The 22,914-nt window shown below is 38.9% G+C and overlaps 1 protein-coding gene across 1 annotated transcript in view; it reads left to right on the top strand.

The window, feature by feature from the left end:
- The window catches only part of COL25A1 (collagen type XXV alpha 1 chain), a 318,154-nt gene that overhangs the window by 214,459 nt on the left and 80,781 nt on the right, over positions 1-22,914 (top strand). The window contains exons 8-10 of the mRNA XM_086464793.1: positions 10,713-10,784; positions 11,657-11,764; positions 14,875-14,910. Coding sequence (XP_086320919.1) covers positions 10,713-10,784; positions 11,657-11,764; positions 14,875-14,910 — 216 coding nt within the window. The remainder of the gene's footprint in view (positions 1-10,712; positions 10,785-11,656; positions 11,765-14,874; positions 14,911-22,914) is intronic.

Below are 22,914 nucleotides of genomic sequence, written 5' to 3' on the forward strand. Positions count from 1 at the left end.
AAGGTTCTGAAGAATACAAAAAATTCCTGTTAACTTCTAAGCAGATTTAGTCTCTCAGAAACCATGCTGGGCTGTATATTTTGGCTGGTTCTGTGCTGCAGAACCTCATGGGGAACATGAGGAGACAGAGGGCAGAGGAGGAGAGTAGACCAGTGCCTGTGGCTGAGGAGAGCATGCTCTGTTCAGAAAGCTTAAGTCAGAGGTCTGTGCGTAAGTGACCTTACATTCAGAAGAACTGCTGTTTGGTTCAGAACAGGAGAGAAAATTTGACAGAGATATCAGAGAGGGATACGGTAACAAATATGGGAGGCTAGTGTTGTAAAGAGTATTATATAGCTGAGGATAAGAGACTGGAATTACGAGTGTTGGAGAAGTTTCCAGGGAAAGACCCAGAGGTCTGAATACAGAAAAAGAAATGAAGCAGTATCAACACAAGGGAATAATGGTGCTGTTTTTTCTTATGGCGGCATAAAATGGGAGAGCAGAGGACAGTTTTGGAGGGAAAGCAAAGGTAACAGAGCCTCCACTGGTCCAGAAATCTTGGCAAAATCTTGGACAGATGTAAGAACTAGAAACTGGTTTAAGCGTATGTGGTTTTCTGTCCCTGCGCTGGAAGTCTTGGCAATACCCAATAAGAAGATAGAAGTTCGTTCAGTTACCTTGCAGGCGGAACACCTGCAAGGACTGCAGTGGAATACCTGCTACAGCGAGACTGTTGTGTCCCGGTTTGCCCTATCCTGGAGGGCAGTAGAGTTCTCACTGGACCTTACAAATCATGGTTATGTCTACTTTGTAGTTTTGGTAAATCAAGTGTAGCTAAAAAGCAAAAAATATCCAACCTAAGGAATTCACATTTAAGGACATCACAAAGTCATATCTGCGGCAGCAGCTGGCAGTTGAGACTGAATTCTATATCTGAAAATAGAAAAGGAATTGAGTGAGGTCAGAGGTAGAGAGGAAGAGGTGGTGGGCACCTTGTGGGCTAGCTGAACGTTCACACACTGTTTAGTCAACGCATATTGTAGTAATGTACCTCCTTTTTAAGTATATGTGTATAACTTAGGTAACTTGCCCATCTTTTTTGAAGTGCATTTAAATTTCTTCTACAGCAGCTTCTCTTTTTTTTGCCTTGTGTATTTCACAAGTAATAAGTGCTACGAAGCCTCTGACCGTTTTATGTTTCATGGGACAGCAGTCATCTCTTCTGATGACTGTCTTCAGGGTGAATCTGCTCAACTTGCCGTGCCAGGGGATTTATAATGTAGTTAATGGAAATTATATGTGTAAGCCAGTCGTGCACCAAATAAAACTAAACCCATTTAAACCTGATTGGTTACCTTTGCACATAGCTTTCCATCACTGCCTATGTAAAATAAATGGTTTTGGAGATAATACCATACTATTATTTTAAAGAAATATTGTACCTGAAAGTGACTGTGGGATAGCATCAACATTTGGATTTGACAAGTTGGCACAGACTGGATATAATATCTAAAATTGATGGACATTTTAAAGCTAATTCACTTTTACCAATAATGAGCCTGAAGATTCTTTGGTTTTATATTTAAATATTGTTTTGGAACAAGCATTTAGCTTAGCAAAGATTTATATTGTTCCAAGTCATTTTTATGATGGAAATTTCAAAATTACCCTTATTCTTTATAAAAGCTGCTTTCTTTCCTCCAGGCATTTTCATTAGTAAAAGAAACCAAAATAAAATGTAAAGACTGTCCAGGTCAAGATGAAACCTTAAACTTTTAAAATCCTGCTGAAAAGAAAAGAAAAATATCTGCAAAACAAGAAACAATTACTTTCAGTCCCCAACCAAGTTTTCACCCTGGGCCTTAAGATTTTTGAGATATCCTTCTTTCTGAAATAATTTCAAAACTGTAAAAACAGTAATCAGTTCTCTTGAAACTTCTTATTGACAGTCACTGGACATGCTGAGTATATACTGAACTGCTCTGAAGTTCAGGTTTTCTTGAAAATATCTTCAATAGATTAATACACTAGTAGGAACCCGACCCTGCAAACACCAACCAGAGGTCAGGTGTATTCTTAGCATAATGGATCTGATTTTTTTGTCTTCTTTTTAAAGAATCTGAGAGGTTTTCATAAGTATTCAGAACTAATCTGTTCATCAGTATCCTTCATCATACAGAGATGGCATAAGGGCTCTAGTTCATAGTGCCACATGGCTTAATCTACTTATGCCCATACTCCCTGTAGAAAATGTGAGCCAAAACAACACTTTGGTAGGGAGAGTGATGTTGAAATTCATGCCCTGAGAGTGAGTTTGAGCTGCAGATTAATACAGCTTTTGGCCACATGAGACCACAGAAAAAGTAGTGGTGGATACATTCAGAAGTCCTGATCTTATTTGAAAAAAATGTTTTTTGATCTCTTTATATATATTTTTATATCAGATCTCTACTTGTTGCTGTAAAGTGCTGGTAGACTAGGCATTTAGGTCAAATGCACAAACAGCTTTCCTCGATATCAGTATAAGAAACAGTAATGTTAGTAAATCTTTTGGAAACTTCTTTTTGCAGAGAACATGGCTTCATGACATGTCCATGGAGATTTGTGTTACTGTACTGAGCCATGACAAAATTAAAAATTATGGGGTTTAGCCTATGGACTATTAGAACAAATGCTGATGTCAATCCACTACTTGGTTCTGGTTGTTCTGCTCTAACCCAATTTAAAAAAAAGCCTTCAAAGATTTCATAATTGTAGGATTGCAAAGGATATGTTGTCCAACTAGAGATTGTACCCTGATTAAAGGAAACAGATCTTTGGAGGTGAATGTTTGAGAATGGAACAGCTAGTACTGAGTGTCTTAGTTCTCATCCTTTTGTAAATGACATAATAAATATCTTCTGTCCTTAAGTTCAGATACATGAGAGATTCCTTGCTTATCAGGTCTAGAAATCATCAGCTAGCAGCTGCCTTTAAATTGGTTTTGGTCTAGGTACAACGAGAAACCACCCAGAAGCCATAGCGAAGTATTTCCGTAAAATTATTTCTCCTTTTGGTATGTTTAAGTAAATTTTCCTAGCAGCTGGGTCTGCACAGAACTGATAACATCTTTATAATATCTTCAGCAGAAGAGATTAAGTTCTAGAAAACAAAAGGTACTCAGAATTTTATTTTATTCCATTAACCTTTATTGACTTGAAGATGTGTACTGTTAAAACAGGTTCAGGTAGTGATATAATGTTCTTTTCTATTTAACCCTTTCCCCTTCCTTGTTTACTTTTAACACATTTGCTACTTATTTGCTACCCACTAGAGAGAATCGTTGTTTTATGGCAGAAATTTTAGAGATTCTTCTCTTCTCTGGTGCCGAACTGTTTACAAATTATCTAATATTGACAGAAATGGTTCTGGAAGCAGTCCATTTACTGAAATAACTAAATACAAATACGTGTGTATATATAGATATAAGCTATCTTTTTAAATTGAAGTATTACTTCACTTGTTACGCTATAGACAAACTTTTATAAACTGTCCCATATTAAAGGGAAATTAAAATTATCCATGCAATACATTTTGACCTGATTTTTTTAAAGAAAAGTTTAAAAAGTCTAGTTTTAATATGTGTGTATTATTAGTTAGTATGTTTCTAAGGAATGCATAATAAATATTTTGAGACTTTTCCTGCTCCTACTGACAATAAACAGAAAACCTATGCTCGTGTCATTAGAATCAACACCTCGTTAATAAATCAGAAATTAATAGTTACTGAGTGATGATTAAACCATGATCATTAACTTTTTACCCTCTTTTAAAGCCATATTATTTTGTTTCATTCGAAGTTTGGCACATTTTTTTTTAGAAAGGAACAAGTTGGCTTCACAAAATAAATAGTAGTATATAAATTAATCTGATTTCTTGCCTTCACCAAAAACAAGACTCCATTTTTTGGAGGCATTCCTGACTGTAGCAAATGTAGGTAAATGAGTGATATAATAGGAAGCTTTGTTCCCAAACAGTGCACGCTGTGAATTTTTATCCTCATTCAGCATCTTGTCTAAGCAAAAAAGTATAGTGTTATAGTTGGAGTATTACATTAATTAAATATAATTTTACATAATTTAAATGTTTTCTGTGAATTTCTTCCAGGACTGTCCTTGATGATGTTTGATTATATCCTACTAAATTTTCTCTTAATTTCTTCTATAAATACTGCTCATTGATTTTATCTGCCTTAATGGAAGTATTGTGTAGCTTTCGTTAGTATAAGTTAGCGTTGTCCCCAGCTTTTCCTTTTCTAATTAAATACTCCTTTGTTTCATTTAAATGAATATACTGTTAAAAGCTGCAGCAGAGGTGATGATATAGTGATGGTATTCCCTTAAGTGATATTCTCACATGTGTATAAAGCGTAGTTTCTGGTTTATTATGTGTTACTTCAAACATACAGTACAAACATAGTACTGTTTTAAATTTATACTTTACCAGTATGACTACCCACATGGTTGTTTCTTCTGTTATCAGTTGTCCTGTGTAGAGCAAATTACAGTTCAAGTTATAAACTATATCTAACCACTGTTTCAAACTATACTCTTAGTGTACTACAATAAGTGGGCTAAAAACACTTTCATGATTCTTTCCATTAACGTAACTTTCACCGAAGCAGCATCGTTGAGAAAACTGCCAGACATCTGGTTTAATGACAATTTGTCTGTGAGCTGATAACTTCTGAGACTTTGTTTTCTTATCTGCCAGAAGGCAACAGGGGTATTTACCTACTCCATTCCTGGGACTAATTATCTATTCTACTTCACTAGCGTTAAGCTGTTGTGGCTCTCCTGTTTTCTATTAAGTTGAAACTAGGGTAACAAATTGGAGCAAGGTAACTTGGAGCTCTATATCTAGAAGAGGTTAGGAAAGAACTCAGATTGTACTGGCTGCCAACTTTGTCTGAAGCATTGGGATGCTCAGACTTGAGATGTGCCTCTTTCAGAGTTCACAAGAGTGTCCTTTTGGCTGTGGATGACGCTCCAAGCATAGCTCCAAGCTATGCCTTTGATGTTTGGCTCCTGAGGTTCCCCTGGGGAATGCAGAACAGCTGTGACACTCTAGAGAGAGAGTGCCACATACCTGCGCCCCAGAAGAGGATGTTGTCATTCCTGTCTTAAGGACTAGGCAGTGCCTGTCTTCAGTCACCACCGGTTGGTTTGCATCTTGCCCCTTTTTAGTAATGCCAGAGGAATGGCAAGGAAGGAAGTCTCTGTACATCCTGTTCCTTTTTCTACAGCCCTGTCCTGTGACCAAGAAAACATCGTGCAGTCATTTTATGTCAAACTGCAGCTGTCACGCAAATGTGCTGCAACACTGAACACTTGAGTTGGACCAATTTGATTGAAAACAACTCTTTAAAAACATTTCGTCCAGTCCTAATAAATATCATAGAAGTAGCTTGAATCACTTGTGTGGCATAACTGCAGTGGTATAAAATTTGAAGAGAAACATAAGCCGGGACAGAAGATTTTTGCTGTGAGAATCAATTTGGTTCTAGGGAGGACCATCCCATCTTGAAATTAACTGGATGCCTACCAGCACTTTCAGTGAGACTAGTAGGTTTTCCTTCAGGAAGGATATTTTGTGTAGGTCAGATGGTGATCACTCATCAGAACTCGTAACTGACTTGTGTGGAAAAGTTATTTGCCTCACTGAAAATTCGTCTGATACTAGGACCAAAATAGAGAAGTGCTGGCTTTTTCCAGTTTTGTTCATTTTGAGTGTGGTGTTAGGTGGAGTTCACTGTGAAAATACAGAGGTCATTATAGAAAACAACAAACACTTTTATAGTAATCTGTTTGTGTTAGTTCTTAAACATTACATTTTTATTATTTTACTACAAAGTCTGAATTGTTACATAATGTATTCAATTTAAAACTCTTTGTGGAATGATTGCCTAAGTGAAAAGAAATTCCTGGATCCTTGTCTTGTTGTGGTGCACTGTTTTAGTTAGCAGATTTGCTGATGGAGAAAGCAGCAGTTATGATAAAAGGGATTATATAAAAGAGCTCCTGCTGAGAGTCCATGGCACCGTACAGGGTGATATCGAACATTGTTTTCCCCAGGGCAGGTACAATAATTAGCTACAGGACTGGCACTTGGTCTGAGGGATTAATTAGAACTGGAGGTGGTGTTGGGGGGAGGTAAAGCAGCCATAAAGAGTGTCAGGATCGCTCTGGCCTGAAGCCTGTGTGATTTGATGTGAAATAGCAGCAGCTGGCTGTAACCTTAGGAAGTGCAAGTGAACAGCAGGTGGTAATTCCTGTCTCATTTACCATGTCTTCACAGGAACATGTAAGCTTGTGCAGCCTGAGTTTATTGGCAGGTCAGAAGGAAAATCCGAACGAGGACTGTGACATTTACTGTACTAAGCAAATGCAATAGTCAAAATGGAGTGTATGCCACATAGTGTAAAACCAGTAATGCTGTTGCTTAATGTTATTATATTTCCATAGAACAAGGTTATGATGATCTTGTAATATTGACCTCATGTAGACTAATGCACAAAGTTGAATGTACTGTGAAAAGTCTAGGACTGCTAGTGGGAGTTACGTCTTTGAAGGAGGTGATGGATGTCACGGGAGAACTGTTTCATCTAAGTAAAAAATCAGACAGAGGGAATGATATGATGTTCTGGCATCTTTTGGTTTTCACAGTAGCCATTGTAGGGGGATGAGTAGGTTTTATCTACATTTCCAGGTAGGTAAGCAGGATGCTGCTTTATGTGATCACATGCCTGTTAGCCTCCATGAAGCATCATGTTTTGCTTGGATTTGGGGAAAAAAATGCAGCGAGACTTGCAACAAATATGCTAATTTAGAATTTGTAACCAGTTAGCATTTCAGGGTGAGCTTGAGTTGCTGTCAGTGGAGGAATTTAGTGGGCCAATGGTTGCTGTTGATCACTGTAGTGTTTTGTATTCTGTGAGTGCCTCCCAGGGTGTAGAACAAGGGCCCTTCCTATGTGCAGTTCAAGAATCAAACCAAATAAAGAGAAAATTGAGTAACTTTGAATCCATCGTTGAGAACAGCTTTAGATAGAGAAAAAAATAAAATAGATCTAGGGGATATTTGCAGCTATATTTATAGCAGTGACAGGAAGGGAAGAGAACTCATTTTGTGGGAAGGATAGCTCTTTTTATGCCTTTTTAGAAGCTCATTGTGTGCCAACATTATCTTTCATGGATGCCAGAAGATGCAATGCCTTCTAAAGCCTCCCACGCATGTGAAAACTATGCACCCATTACAGTTTCTTTGCTGGGTTCCATTTAATATTCCCATGTTTATGCCTCACTTCAAATATGCATGTTACGTATGGGGAGATGTTCCAAGTCCAAGCTGGCATGGCATGCCTCTGACCATTAGGTCTGAGATTATGCCTGCTTTGGGCAAAGGAAAGAAAGCTACTAGGCAACAAGCTGAAAGAAGTTACTAATCTGCTGATGGAAAAATGGGGTTGTCCCCTTTTCTTGTGTGTTACTTATACAGGCAGAAAACTGCAGTACTGATAGCTGCTCTTGAACTTGTTTGTGTGGTGTTGGGGAACATTGAGAATGCTGGGGCTGGACTGTGAAGTGCTCTATGTAAATGTGTTTGTGTGGAGCTACACAAAACTTTCTAAATTCTTTCATTTCTTCTCAAGAAAAAATATCTTTCACGGCAAACCAGTATATTTTCTGATTAAACACCTTTCTTAATTAATTCTCAGCTCTCCTTCATGTTCAAGATGAAATAAATCAAACCGAATATAAGTTTTGAGTTTCCAATTTTTAAAATGTCAAATTGAAAATATGCTACTTCTAGAGGTAACTGAAAATTACTGTGCTGTAATCCTAAAGGCTGAGGAATAAAAATGTTGTTGTTAAAAGATTTTCTGTTTATCCCTTTTTTTAATAAACGAGATTTAATGTTTATTGCTTGCTACTCAGATTTTAGTTCTTTTGTAGATTCTTATTTGTACTCATTTCCATTACACGGGTATTGTAGTTTTATCTAGAAGAAGAACGGACCATGTGCACAGCAGGGCTAATGAGTCACAGATGTAAAGATTCTGGCATGTTACCATCTAATAACTTCTTTAAATTATATTCCATAATAAGACAAATGCAAATTTGATACATCTGTTTTCTAAATGCTGTATCATTCCAGTCTTAGCAGTGTCTCAGGATTGAGTATCTTTAAATGTTTGGAGTTTCAGCCTTTTTTGGTTTTGTTTTCTTTTTATTTGTTTCTTAAAGAGGAGATTTCAGGTCACCAAGCAACGCAGTTAGCCACACCACAGTTTGTCAGAACAAAGTGGGAAGGCTGGTAAAACTGCCACTGGCTTTATGGGATCCACTTACAGGGTCTCAGCTTCCTTGTCTTTTGGGTGTATATCAGGAATAAAGCTGCTGAATGCAACTCAAAGGTTTTTGTAAAGACCAGTGCAGTCTTTGTGATCCAGAGGACATCTGATGTGATTGCATGTGGAGATGAATAGAGCAAATATTTGCTATGATAAAAGAATCTGCTGCAGCTGAGAGACCTGGCAGGCTGCTCTTACCTCTTGGTGCTTTCCACTAGGCCAGCTGGGCTGCAAAGGGCTCGTGCACTGTGGCAGCGTGGGTTGCCCCAGCAGAGCCTTCATGCAGGAGCTCTTGGAAGCCACCTTGTCTGGCAGCCAGAGCTAGGTGCAGCCTTGCCTTTTGGAGATGCCAAGCTGCAAGCCTGCAGCCCTACACTCCAGGCCTCATGGAGGGACTCTGCCACCAGCTCCACCTCACAGAGGTGGCATGTGTGCAAGCATGAATGTAGGGAGTTTAAAGCTACCAGACTATATTTAATTCTATGATTCTTAGCCATTGAACAAGCCTTGCATCGGTGTGCTATGCTAAAGGCAAGGAGAGGACTTGTGGATTTCTTTCTTTAGGAGTTCACTGCTCAACTGTATAAGGTTTCACCTTTATCAGAAGGTCTAATTTGCACCCTACAAGGCAGCACGAAAAAGACATTGAAATGAGGGCAAAATTCACCCCTTATATTGTCACAGCAGGCCACGATTACCACACTTCTTTTTTGTACCAGTACAGTAAAAGTTCTGCACATGTTGGTAGAGTAGGATACAAGAAACCATATGCAGCATACAGTACTTGAGGGGAAAAATTTTGCCCTGGATATGAAAATGCTGCTATGTATGCCTTCAAAATGTTGACCTTCGCCATTCTGTACTACCCAAGATCTAGCAGTAGATTGTTGTTCAGTGTTTATAATTGTGTATGTACTGCCGGTTTATGTGCTGAATGTCATATGTTAAACAGAATGTGAGGAGCAGGATGTTAATTATAAAAAGCGCTTCAAAATCAACTGTCACTGCTGTCAAGTTCTGCAGCAATCCAGAGTCAAAGCTTTCTACATAGGTCTCTTGAAGTGCTGTAGCACATTTTAATTGGAAATGGCTCAGTCATCTGCTGGCTGATAGTCTAACAACTGTCTAATGATCATAACCATCTATTGTAATTTTAAGGAAAGTCACCTCTGTGGGACTTCTCCTTCTAAAATCTCTTGATATTCTTGTTTTAATGTAACAGCCTGCATCTGCAATGTAGTGCAAACCTAATTCTGTTTCCCACATGACAGAGAAGCTGTTTCCTGTCAGTAGGCAACATGGGGTATACTAAACATAGTGTTTGTTCTGTTTGTCTGTTAGTAAATTGTCTCTGTGATGTTTGTGTTGTGCTGTTTTGGTACCATGTTATGCTGTGTCCCTAGGGTCTGCCAGGCTTCCCCACAGTTGCTGCTCTGCACAGTAATCAGATCCTCACCGTCAAGGTTTGTGGCTGACATGTACCTGTTCAGTCAGGTCTCTCTCTATCAGCATAAAAGTGCACATGAAAAATTGTTTTTACCATGGAATACCAATGAATCCTTACAGTGGACCTAAGTTAACCCTCACTGCCTTTGCATAGGTATAAGTACTCCTGATGCAGAGCATAGGATCAAATCTATAGCTGTGTATAGGGTTAGCCCTGGAAACACCGGCATTTCCCGTGATCTTGGTCAGCATCTTATTTTCAGATAAGATTTTTCTGTAGTCTTACTTCCCTGAGGCATATAGGAGTGTGGAAAACGTCAGTGAACTCTATACTGGTTATATGTAGAGTCAGCTATTTGTGTTAGATATCAGAGGTTTAATCTGTACATACAGATTTTTTCAAAGCGCATTTGCAAATTAAGCAGGAAGGATTGAACAAATCTGGTCAAGCTGAAACTCCAGTCCTTATTAAAATGACACCATTCTTCATGGCACAATATGCTGGTTAGAAAATCTGACTGAAAGTCGAACTGGTGCTTTGTCTCTAGAAGCTTTGCTGAAAGAAGAGCATAAAAAGTATGGATTTTTAGAGCCTGGATAATGGAAAAATTAATACATGTGAGGAATTCACACAGGAAATCTGGGAACAAAATAGCTACACATTTAACTCATTGTGCGTGATTAATTCATAAACTGGTATGTCCTGTACATTAGAGGTAAACCTCTTCAAAAGAAAATGCACAGTTTCTGTCAGGCAGAAGCACCGGTTTATATTATTTCAGCTATTACAAATCTAATGAATATGTCTTTATTTCTTTCTCGGGCCTTCTGATGTCTATTCTTCAATTCTCTCATCTCTGATCTTCAACCTTTGACCTCACCTGCCTGATCAGATGGTGTTTCCTAAAATCAATCATGGGTTTCTCTCTGCTGATCAGCAGCTCATTAAACGCCGCCTCATTAAGGTAGTGCTTCATCTCACTGGAGTGTGGTTCTTCTTTTACATTCAATTTACTCTTTGCTGTACCTTTTTGTCAGATGCCTTCTTATAGCCAGTTGTTAATTTTAAAATGTTTTGGAATGAAGCAACTGTTAATGATATTAACAATTAAAAGGCTATGGGTATCTTTGCTAAATGATCCACATTTAAGATGTAGTCATCTTTTTTCTGGCAGTTTGCGGTGGTGTGCTGGAAATTAAATAACTTGAGCACCATTTTTTGGTGTCTTTTTTTAAAGGGGAAGGTAATACATTTTGGCAACTCTCTTGAAAATTGGCTTTTACAAATTAATAGGTAAAAATCACTAATTGTCACTATAAGACAGCTCCCCCAAACAGCTTAAAAATTATGTATAACTTTATGGAAGAGCATTTATTTGCCATGCTCATTTTTAAAATCTATCCATGCATCATTGATGGGCTTGGAAAATTACCATGCAAACTGTATATTCCCACATGCGACTTTTCTTTTTTACCTCAGCTTTGTCATGATTATGCCAATCGTGAAGCAAACAGCTGCTTATTGAAAACAGTTACTTGCTCTGGAGAACTAGATGAATAAAATATTGCAAGGCTACCCCAAATTTTTTCGTATGTCCTGTGGTAGGACAAGCAGTTTAGAATTTGAACCTTCTGCTCAGTAGCTGATTGCACTGGACAGATACAACTCCCAGTTCTTCAAGGCAAAATGCAGTCTCTGCCATAAGCAGTGAAGAAGCCACTGTCCAGATTGTGGCAGCTTCTTCCAGGTTTTGGCACTCTTTGTGGGTAAATCAATGTCTTTTTGCGTGGTTAATGTCTCTAAAGCAAACTTGTGATCAGTTTTTTGTTGGTTTAGGGGGATCAAGGACAAGCTGGACCCCCTGGGCCTCCAGGGCCACCAGGACCCAGAGGTCCCCCAGGAGATACCGGCAAAGATGGTCCTCGTGGGATGCCTGGCATACCGGTGAGTTAGTCTATTGCTGTCACGGTATCCAAATTCCTCTCAAGTGTATGCCAGCTCTGTTTCAAAGATCTTTTCTGGGGCACGATTGGCAAGTAAGACCATGTGGAAACTGAACCACAGGCAGATTTCATGGTGTACCTGAAGTCCCACACACACAGAGCAAGTTCATAGCAGGGCCAAGAGTAACACCTAGGTTCCTTGCTTCCCACCCGAACAGTTTCCCCGCACATTCTAAGGTTTCTCAGTTGCTCACTGATGTTTAATAGCTGCGTGAGGAGGGTCTGCCCCTCTCCACAAGTAGTAAATGTTTTTCAAGATAAAGCTGAATTTGAGACGTTGTAGCATGGACGGGCTTATTTCTCACCTCCTAATTATTTAGACTCAAAAATCATGGAATTATAGTAATAAACTGCTAAATGCTGCCCAAAGTATGAAGAAGTTTGGAGTCAGATTCTGCCATCTTTACACATGTAGAACAGTACCGTTTTCTTTGGCTCATCTGCCGTATTTCATTAGAACAACCAGCAGAATCCAGAACTGCTTATTGTTTGTTTTAGGCACAGAATCAGACCCACTACTTTTGGCACTTTGTGACCTGGTGATTAAACACCTTTTAAACAGATGCACAAACACATGACTTTTTTTTTTTTTAAGCAAAATATGAGTATGGTTTTGGTTTTAGATTTTGTAGCCTCCTTAATTTTCGTTCTTTTGAAAGAAGTACCTCTCTTTTTATCATGAATGCCACTGTGTTATCAGTGTGGAAATGGAATCACAGACAGGAAGGAGACCTGACAACTGAAATGCCACGTGGGCAGATGCACACACCCCACGCCCATGATAAGTAAAGATTGTGGCCAAGAGGACACATAGGGAAATATCAAGGTGAGGACTAGCATTGGAAACAGAAACAGGTTTTTTGAAGAAAAAGCATGACTTGTTATGTGGAGCCAGGACATGAAGGCATAAAATTTCCCAGCAGGGCCTTTTTAGGTAAAACCAAGAAAGAAAATATGTACACTCCTGTTCTGACCCTATTCAGGTTGCCTCATATGAAGTTGCATTAACTGAACAAATATAACATGATAATAATAGTAAGACTCTGCTAAAATTTCCCGTGAAAATCCAGCAAGGCTTGCCAGTTAAGACATGCAGTACTCTAGGGTTGCTGCTGTTACTGTTTTGGTTTGGTTTTTTTACTACCATTGTCCTTACAAGTTCTAGCTCAAGGTTATGAAATGACATTAGAAGGCCATTGCTTCAATTGCGATGCTTTACTTTGACCACCTACTCATTTCTGGTTAGTCCTGCAGCACATCAGGTTTTGGGCCTCGCATTCTTTTAATGTGGTAAAATCATCTGCGGTCAGCAGTTGCTTCTGGTTCGATGTAGTGAGGGTGAGACTGAAACCAGAACCTACTTCTGACTGCAGTCATACCATTTTTATAGCTCAAGTACTAGCTAGCAGAGGCTAGCAGAGTCAGCTGGTGTTGCTGGTTACAACGTGACTGTGTGTTGCTTGGGGTTTTGTGCTTTTTACAAAGGGAACATTAGTGTTTCTCATAACAGGAAAGTAATGCATTTTATGCAATGAGGTCATTCCATTTTATAATAGTTCCATAGTGATTTTGACTTTAGATGGCAAGAGAGAGTTTCTTTTTATAGTTTTCTAAGCTGTGGTTATCTTAAGCCCTATAGCATTATGGAAAATCAGTTCATAATACTGCTTTAGAATCAGGTACAAACAAGCATTCAGAGAGAAACCATCCAGGTTGCTGACTGTTGTTACCATCCTGCTTGTTACTGTCCTGTATCCTCAGGTTCATGTTCCTGATCCTCAAAAGGCTTGTTCCTGCATGGCTATGTGATATATAGTCGAGCAGGAGAGCTGTAAAGGGAAAACTTAGCTGACAGGTAGCAACAGCTTTGTATTTTTAAAAGGCGTGTGTGGACCTTTGAGCTAAAGATCTGAACAACAAAACAGTAGCCCCACTGTGTTATGAGTAGGGATGTTGCAGCATCACACAGCTATAGGACGTTGTCCTTACAGTGGCCAACCACCATCAGAAGACATTCATTTCCTCTTTTGCAGTACTAAGCAAAGCAGGGAATTCTCTTTCAGCCTGTCCTTCTCGAGCAAGGAGCTTTACAATCACCAGAGCTATAAGATGACGTTTTGGCCATTGCTTTCCCCCATGCCTGTACACTTGCTGTGTATCCGGAGAAAGCCAAGCAGCCAAGGTAGCAAGGCACAGGGGGCAACTCCATCAGCCACCATTACTTCTCTTCCACTGTGAGGCAGGGTTGAGGAGCATGTGTGCCCACACGTCTCCATCCTGCAGCTGTGCTGATATAACAGCACGTGGACTACTTTATGCTCTGTTTGGTTTACAAGGGAGTGATCTGTAAACCAGTTCACTGAAATGATAAGAACTCTAGTTTTTGGATGGGTATTTTTAGCCCATGTTGTATGACTAATATGTTTTGCTGTCTCTACAGACAGTTGTATGTGTTCATGTGGGAAGAAAGGGAAGATAGATTCTGACTTTATGTAGAGCTGTGCCCAGAGAAAGAGAATACATTGGAAAAATGATGGGTTACCATTTTGAAAACCAATTCAGGTATTTAACAGCTGAGTAATTATTGCATGGCTACAAAATACCAATATTCATGGGTTTATGGAACATGATAATTTGCAACGGTAAGTTACACCTGCTGACTGTGGTGATGACACAGAGCAGTAATTTTGGAATATGTAAACAGTGGGATTCAGCACATATGTGAAAACAACCTTTCTCTGTGTCCTTTAGCACCGTTGACTGGAATGGAATATTATGTCTGGGACCAAGGGACAGAGTCAGGACATCAATACTTAACTGTTGCCTTGAGAACTTTTCCATTAAATGATTGTGAAATAATACTTTGCCTCTTAAACTGTCTGACATTTGGCCCACTAGTTTAAAAAACAGAAAAAACATGTAATGTATTTAATGTGCAGTCAGTTGCCATACATGTTTAAGAATGAGTTTTTTAAGATACTTTATTAATGGATAGAAAACTGAATTCAAGACATGTTACTGAAATTATTCACTGTTGTTTTTTATTTTTAGGGTGAGCCAGGAAAACCAGGGGAGCAAGGATTGACAGTAAGTACTCTTCTCTTCCAGTTTGCTAAGAAACTGTAACAGATACATGACATACACACTTTTTAAAATGTGAAATTCCGAAGAGCTTTATAGCTGCCTATTTCCTAACCTTGCTTTGTCACAGGCTATTTGAAGCCTCATTTGTGAAGGAAACATGAGAAAGACAACGTCCTGTTTTTACATACATTCGCCCGTCATATAAGGCCAAATTCTTTAAGCTTGCAGAAGTAGAGAGAAGTAAAACAGTTAAGGGCACAGCAAAGCTAAAAAGAGCCGTGCCAAGTGTTCCCTGTTCCTTGCCCCCACATATCACTGTCTCTGAAGTTGAGCTGTTTCTACCTTGAGATCACTGAGCAGCACAAGAACCATCGAATTGTTTTAAGGGCCAAAATCCCAGCTGTCTCTGAGGCAATAGCTCCAGCTTTTTGCCTGATGGAACAGTGAAGACACAGCACAGCATACTGAAACTCTCAGAATATTCTCCTCTCTTGAGGTTTTGTTTTTTTTTTTTCCTCTGTGTGTGTGAGAATGTAACAGCGAAATTAATGTATTTTTTACGAATATTCAGATATGGGAGTAGGTGTTTTCTGTTGCATTAGGAACTAATTATCCCTCTTCATTTGGAAGCAAATTGAAGCTCCACTGGTTGTAAATCAGCTTCAGCCACAGGGTACAGCGTCAGAAGTTTCTGCCTGTCGCATATTCCCAGAACTGTGAAACATGCAGTGCTTTTTTCCCTTAAGATCTCCCTAAACACTCATGGTCATTCTTATTTTTATGAGATATGACAGAATTGTAGCCCCTGTCATGTGGTTTTGATTCCTGAATGCTTCTGAGGAGGAAGATTATATGCCTAGCGATCAGTGCAGATATGATTGCTATCTGTTCCATTTCATGTAGTTTTAAACAGGTGTGATGGTATTTTGCCTTGACAAATTGCAAAACATTTTGAATTGACAAAATCTGGTATCTTTTGTAAGAAAAAAATAAGATTCTGAGATTCAGAAATACCTGCTGTGATCAAGTACTTAAAGTCCTGTACTTTTTCGTTTTGAGATAATGGTTTAACAAAACCAAAATCAAAGCCTCCCAAAGATACCACCTAGTGTTTTCGCGTGCTTCCAGGCTCTTTTATTTCCCCTGTCATTTTGGTTTCTAAAGGCCTGTTAATAGTAGGTACAATAACTGGGAAGGGAGGGGGTTTTTTGTTTGTTTTGTTCTAGTTGGAATATTCTCCTATTTGACCTCTGGACAAAATTCACTCAGATTCTGCAACAACGTCTTCCTTCTGTTCAAGACCAGATCTTCAGGGTCACAGAATCCCTGAGGGCTTTTAAAATAAAATATAGTCCATCACCTTTTAGTCTCCATGTTCAGCAGATTCCCACTGCTTTAAAGTAACCATCTGTATGTAAGAACTAAAGAACTGCTACTAGTCTGTTTCTCTAAATGCAGGTGTGTTTAAACAAGGAGAAAAGGTGTTTTAAAAATCAAATCAACAAGACTGAGTTAGAGAAAGATCCCAGATTACAGGAATTTCCAGCTCCAGCTGCCTCCTCTAAAAGTCAGTCTGACGGCTTAAATGTTAGGTTGTGTATAGGCCGAGTAAAGCGTATCAGAGAGGTAATTAATTTCTTTTTATTCTTCTTGGTACTTCTGATATATTCTTTATACCAGTACAGATTTCCACACTCTCTTCTCTGTGGAAGGTGCTACAATTCTTCAGCTGCTTCTGACATCTTCCGTCATGCATTTCTGCACTCAGGTATCCCTCTATTTCCGTATTGGAAATGGAGACACTACTGCAGAAATGGCTGATTTCCCAACAAGTATGCTGTAGAATTGTGTTGCCAGAGAAAATAGGTATAGTTTGCAGTGGAGAACACTGTGCCTACCTGAGATTCTTTTTTTTTTTCATTTTCCACATGTTATCTTTTCAAAGTAGATGAAAATGGAGATCTCTGCTCAAAAGAGCTTCTAGGTTAATTCTGCAGAAATTCTTTTGTAAGGGCTTGCCTTTGTTTCACACCAAGAGTCTGAAGTTGGAGTTAGCTTCCTGTTTTTATTTCCTGATTAAATTGAAACTGTGGAACTGAGGGGTCCCATAAAGTACTACCAGTCCTGGTCTCCCAGAGGACCACTTGTTGGGGTGTACTCTGGTTTCCTGCTTGCCCACATGTCCAAGACCCTTTCCAGTAAGAGGCAAGTGCTGTGGAATGTACTCTGGTTCTTCATCCAGGGTGGAGGGTAGGATACAGCCAAGGAGAGCACCAGATGCTGTGAAACAATCCCTACAGTTTGGATGTACTTGCTGAAGGTTGTGGAAGTTGAAGGCTGTTTGTAGCCCATAGGATCACGCTCAGCAGCTTTAAATCTCATGGTGCTGTTCAAGTGAAGAAGAGCTGCAAGCCTGACCTCTAGATTATAATAACAGGGATAGAAGCTTTTTTCTTTCAAAAGCATTTTTAACACTTGTATTTGGTAACATGCCTTGGTATTTCTAGATGAATGTACAGGTTATTGATAGAACTGGTAAACTCAGTTTTAACCTGTGAAACAACAATGGCACAGCTTGAAATGACTTTGTTTTCTATTTTCTCTTATTCAAAGAAGTGGAATAAATCTCTTGAAGAGCACAAGGTAGTAGATAATGAGATAACAGAATGTCCCTGAATGTACCACAAGTCTATTACACACGTTGAGTAACTCCTGACCTACTCGAACAATATGTGCTTCGGTTCACAAAAAGTTGAAATAATTTTAATGCCTTTGGAGTTCTGGGAATGTTCATGTTCTGCTTTCAGTGAAATAGGTAATCCAGTGGCTCTAGTGAAGACATGGCAATTTACTCCAACTGAGACTCTGCTGCCATGCTCTCATTCATTTTTAATGAAGTTCTGTGTCAATAAAGAGAAAGAAAATCATGTTTCAGATGATGTTGTGAGAGGGCAGCAATAAACTTTCTCCATCTCAGGTGGGGGATGTTTGCTTGAACCATATATAGAGAATGACAATGTTTTGAGTTCTCTGGTGTGAGCTCTGCTTTGACATGAGAGATCTCAACGTATCTTAGGTGCACAAGGGAAATTTGCCTTGACAGGGAATGGCTTCTCTTTTTCCCCATTTCCAGTGTCAGTATGTGTGGGTTGGGGAAGGGTGGTGGGAAGAAAGGTTTAAGAAAGCTGATTGTTGAAAATCTGTTTCCCTGTTGAAAATCTTTCTAGATTGTCAGAGTGCCAGCATGTTTCTATTGCTTTTCTGCCCTTGTGGTTGAGAAGTTTGGGAGAGCCGTTCTCAAGGGTTTTTTGGCTATATGTTACTGTGTCAGGAAGAACCCATTTTCTCTTTGAGCCAAGAGAGTTCAATTTCTTTTTAGGTGAGATGGAGGCTTAGGTTTAAGATAGAAAGATGTGACTGTATGCATCTTTAATGTTAGAATGGAATGCAAGAATGACTATTTAGTTGCAATTTGTATCTGGTTTCCACGGCACTTGAAAGCCCTGCAGATCTACTTTCTACAAGTTGAAGGTATCATTCCTCTTTGCAGAAAGGATTAAGAGAATTCAAGGGGAGGCCAAGCAGTGGGGTGACCAAAGGGATTAAGTTTTGAAATGTTATGTGGAACTAGCAAAATGTATGCTATGCAAGAGGGAAGGCCAATGGTTTCCTTAGCTTTTCAGCTTTTTCAGAGTTGTGACCTGCCTCTCATAATTTGTCCTTCCCATGACATTTGTCTGCTCTTTCTGGTGATAAGGACTCTCAAATATCATACAGGAGTTTTTCTGTTTTATCTTCTCATTTCAGAATGAATCATAAACGAATTTGTGATTCTTTGATACCCAAGAGCTAGGATTTCTGGTTGCAGACTATTCATGAGAACTTAACGTGAGTCAGTGATGGGAAATCTCAAAGGGTGACACTGGTAGATCAATATTTTCAGTTTAATAAACTGCAAGAGGATAGAAGGTGTGCATGGGGTGTTTCTGTTTCTGATTTCCACGTGGGAGAAGTTTTGGTGCTTCTATGTTTAAAGTATTTTAAAGTAGTGCATAGTAATAACAATTTGGAAGATCAAAATTTGCAATGTTTTCAGCTTCTTGGAAAAGAATTACATTTGAACATGTTCAGTGTATGAATCAACCACTCCTTGACACTGAAAAAAGACCCTATATTATTTTATCCCCAAAATTGGCTTTAAAGACAGATAAGTAATTTTACAGATGTTTTGCATGAACAGAGAACACTTCAGAATAACCAGAGAATTCAGGTAAAGGTGTCTTTTTGCAAAAGTAATTTGTACTATAATGATTAACCCAAATGCAAAATCCCTCTGCTTTAAGATATATTGTTTTCCAAACTAGTAGTTTTGTGCTTATACAGTCTTGCTGGGCATCTATTCAAGAAAATAAGACCTAATGTTACTGCTTTTACTAGTCATTCAGAATAAGGAGGATGTTCTTCCAAAGGATATTGCCATTTATGTGAAAGACAGCGGAAAAGTGTAACCTTGCAGTTAAGTCTGCAAAATGTCACATCTTTAAAATTAATTAATATTAATTTTTCGTCTTAGGTTAAAATGAACAAAATGAACAAAATGAACTCACAGGGACCAGGCAGAACTGGCTGGGAAGTGCTGCTGGCTGCAGTTCAGCCTTTCAGACCAATGGTCAAGGCCAGATCCTCAGCTGGTTTGAATCTTCACAGCTCCTCTGGGAAACTACTAATTGTGATTCTGTTGTCAATGGCCAGAGTTCTGCAGCAGCCTTCTTTGTTTCATTCTGGTAGCATGTTCGTAGTAAATTTTATAAGGTGTTATTCTTAAGCTGTTTAGCTGCAAAAGTTTACTAAGAACCAGCAGATGAAACGGAAATTCTCAGCCTGTACCTCTCACAGCAACTTTTCTTTTTTTCCCCAATACAATTGCATTGGCCTTAACTTGCAGGAAATCTCAGGAAAAATAGTCTGGCATTTTGGAAGCATTTGTACTTCAGTAATGGCTGCCACAACAATGACTAAGAGAATCACGATAAGAAGCTCTGCCTGAGCACTAATTAATAGTTATTGCCGCTCTTTTCATCAGTTAAGGTAGATAGCACGGGAGGGGGCATTGCTTAATCAAAAGTTATATGAGGTTTCCCATCATAGTTAATCTGTTTTCTTAGCTGGTCATTCTCTTATATGTGTGGTTCCTCAATGCTAAGGCATTGCATAATTCAATATTAGCCATCTAGAAAGTGCAGACTTTATGAAACACTACTCAACCATGCAGGAACATGTTTTCGGAACTACATCCTGTGCCCATTACACACAGAAAATGGGATTACTGGGTAGAACACAGGCTTCACTGAAATGCAAATGAATACTTTGAGTGAAGCCTATGCTTTTCTTTTCGTGTACATTAGCTAGTTCAGGTTTCCTTAAGTTCTTTATGCCATTAGACCGGTAAGAAATTGGTTTGTGGGAGTAAGGAAGTGATTGTCCCCTGAACTCAGCACTGGTGAGGCTGCACCTCAAATACTGTGTCCAGTCTGGGGCCCCTCACTACAAGAAAGACATTGAGGTGCTGGAGCGTGTCCAGAGAAGGGCAACGAAGCTGGTGAAGGGTCTGGAGAACAGGTCTTATGAGGAGCAGCTGAGGGCACTGGGGTTGTTTAGCCTGGAGAAAAGGAGGCTGAGGGGAGACCTTATTGCTCTCTACAACTACCTGAAAGGAGGTTGTAGTGAGGTGGGGGTTGGTCTCTTCTCCCAAGTAACAACCGATAGGACAAGAGGAAATGGCCTCAAGTTGGGCCAGGGGAGGTTTACATTGGATATTAGGAAAAATTTCTTTACTGAAAGGGTTGTCAGGCATTGGAACAGGCTGCCCAGGGAAGTGATTGAGTCACCATCCCTGGAGGTATTTAAAAGATGTGTAGATGTGGTGCTTGGGGACATGGTTTAGTGGTGGACTTGGCAGTGCTAGGTTAGTGACTGGACTCAATGATCTTCAGGGTCTTTTCCAACCTAAACAATTCTATGATTCTATTCTAAGTGTTTGGTGATTTTTATAGGCACCAAAGGGGAAATATCTGTTCTCAGGGACAGTCTTGGAACTTCTTTTGTCCTACAGAAATATAGACACAATACCTCCTAGAGGCCTTCTTGTTACAAAGGTCTTTTGCTTTACATATGAAGTATGGAAGTTTAAAAGAACAGGACTTTTTTTTTTTTTTTTTTTTTTTTTTTTTTTTTGTGCAAAGATTTGAGGTAAGAGAGTTTTTGTGTGACAGTGTATTGCACCATTGTAGTGTATTTTGCTGTATAACTTTTTCAATATACAAAAACATTCGCTTTTTCATTATATTTTTGTTAAGCAATTTCATTTGGTGTTTGTGATTACTGTCCATGAACTCTGATACCTTGTAAAACAAATCATTACTGCTGCCCCAGACTTGCAAATTGAAAATGCCCAAACTTTCTATTTCGTACATTTCTTTAAATGTTAAGCAACTGAGTTACTAGGAGTTGAATACAAAAACACCTTGAAAAGCTGTGGCTAATGTATCACACCCTTGATTACTGTGCTTTGAAACTCCAACTTTAACCTTTACAGGACAGGTTTATTTGTTCTTTTGCAGCTTGCTAAAGCACAAGGAACATAGTAAGCTTAAAAGGAAAATATAATTGTAACATTAGAAGGGAGGTCTAGAAAGAATTCTGGACTCAGAACATTTTTTCTAACTACATTTAGGTCAGTCTTTTTTTTTAATAAATTATTTAATTATTTATTCCAGATAGTTGTTTATCAAGGCCCAACTGAAGTGTCCAACTTCATTCAATCATTTTGGTGATGCCAAGGTTTGATACGATTCAAGCTCTGGAGGTCTGTTGATTTAAAGAAAACAGTGACTGAAGAAAGGCATTCATAGTGGAACTACCTTACCTTTTAAAAACACAGTTACATAGAATACTTTTATAAAGGTTTGTTTATCCTTGGTTACTTAGTTTTCCAAGTGCTTAAGTAACTACAAATGATTCTTCATCTCCAGAGAAACACAGATAACAGTCAGATTTCTTTGGAGCAACACACCTTCTTCTTCCATCCTCCTATGGAGGAGCCATTTGAATGAGACCTAATTCAGTGAAGCCCTGCAATAGCTTGTCATAGCTACCTAGATAGTTTACTCAATTGCACATGATGGCAAAAGGTTCTTCTGAAGTGTTCATGATATCTGAAACAGAACTATTTTTCATTTTTATTATATTTAGTTATCTTCCTATTCTGGGCAATTCTCAGAAACAAGATTTTCAGCCCTCCCCATTGAAGTTTCTCAATGAATGTGTGTCAATTTAAAGAAAAGTAGCATAATTTTCAAAATTCTAAGCAGTCACTTCATCCAGTTTCAATGAATTGGAGTTTTTGAAGCCTAGCTGCTGTTTATAAAAGTGAGATTTTTAACATTAGTCACCAATGGTTTAGGAGTTGATTCTGAGAATCCCTACGTGGAAATTCTGGCAACTTCCAATGATAGAGCAAAAGGCAAATAGTTACCATCAGCATTGTCTGCATAGACTATTATAAAGTCATTTATTGACCAATTATAGATATCATATATGCGCAGAAGGTGAAAGAATTCTATAGATCTTGCCTTAAAGGCTTTTGTTTTGCTTTCTTCATATTCCATGGGATGATAGTGACAGAGGCTGGGTGACAGTGTATTACCTATAGTAGTAGATCGAGCCATCAACTAGCAAAGACTGCCACGTGTTTCACACGTGCCTGATCACTGCAGAGCAGAGGCTTTGGGCTTGAGGGGAATGAGGTGGGGAGTAGTGGTAGCAGCATCTGCACTGGGCTGCCTGAACTCAGTGTCAGAAGAGCTATCCAAAGTGAAGTTTAGCTGAGTCTGCTTTTGCAAAGCATCCATTTGGTTGTACTGGAGCAACCATCAGTGCCAGTATACCACTGTAGCTGTTATGGAACACAGAACAGTTGAAGAAACAAAAAGAAAAAACAAAACAAAA

This window comes from Leptosomus discolor, chromosome 4, assembly GCF_034619465.1.
Source record: "Leptosomus discolor isolate bLepDis1 chromosome 4, bLepDis1.hap2, whole genome shotgun sequence".
Taxonomy (NCBI): Eukaryota; Metazoa; Chordata; class Aves; order Leptosomiformes; family Leptosomidae; genus Leptosomus; species Leptosomus discolor.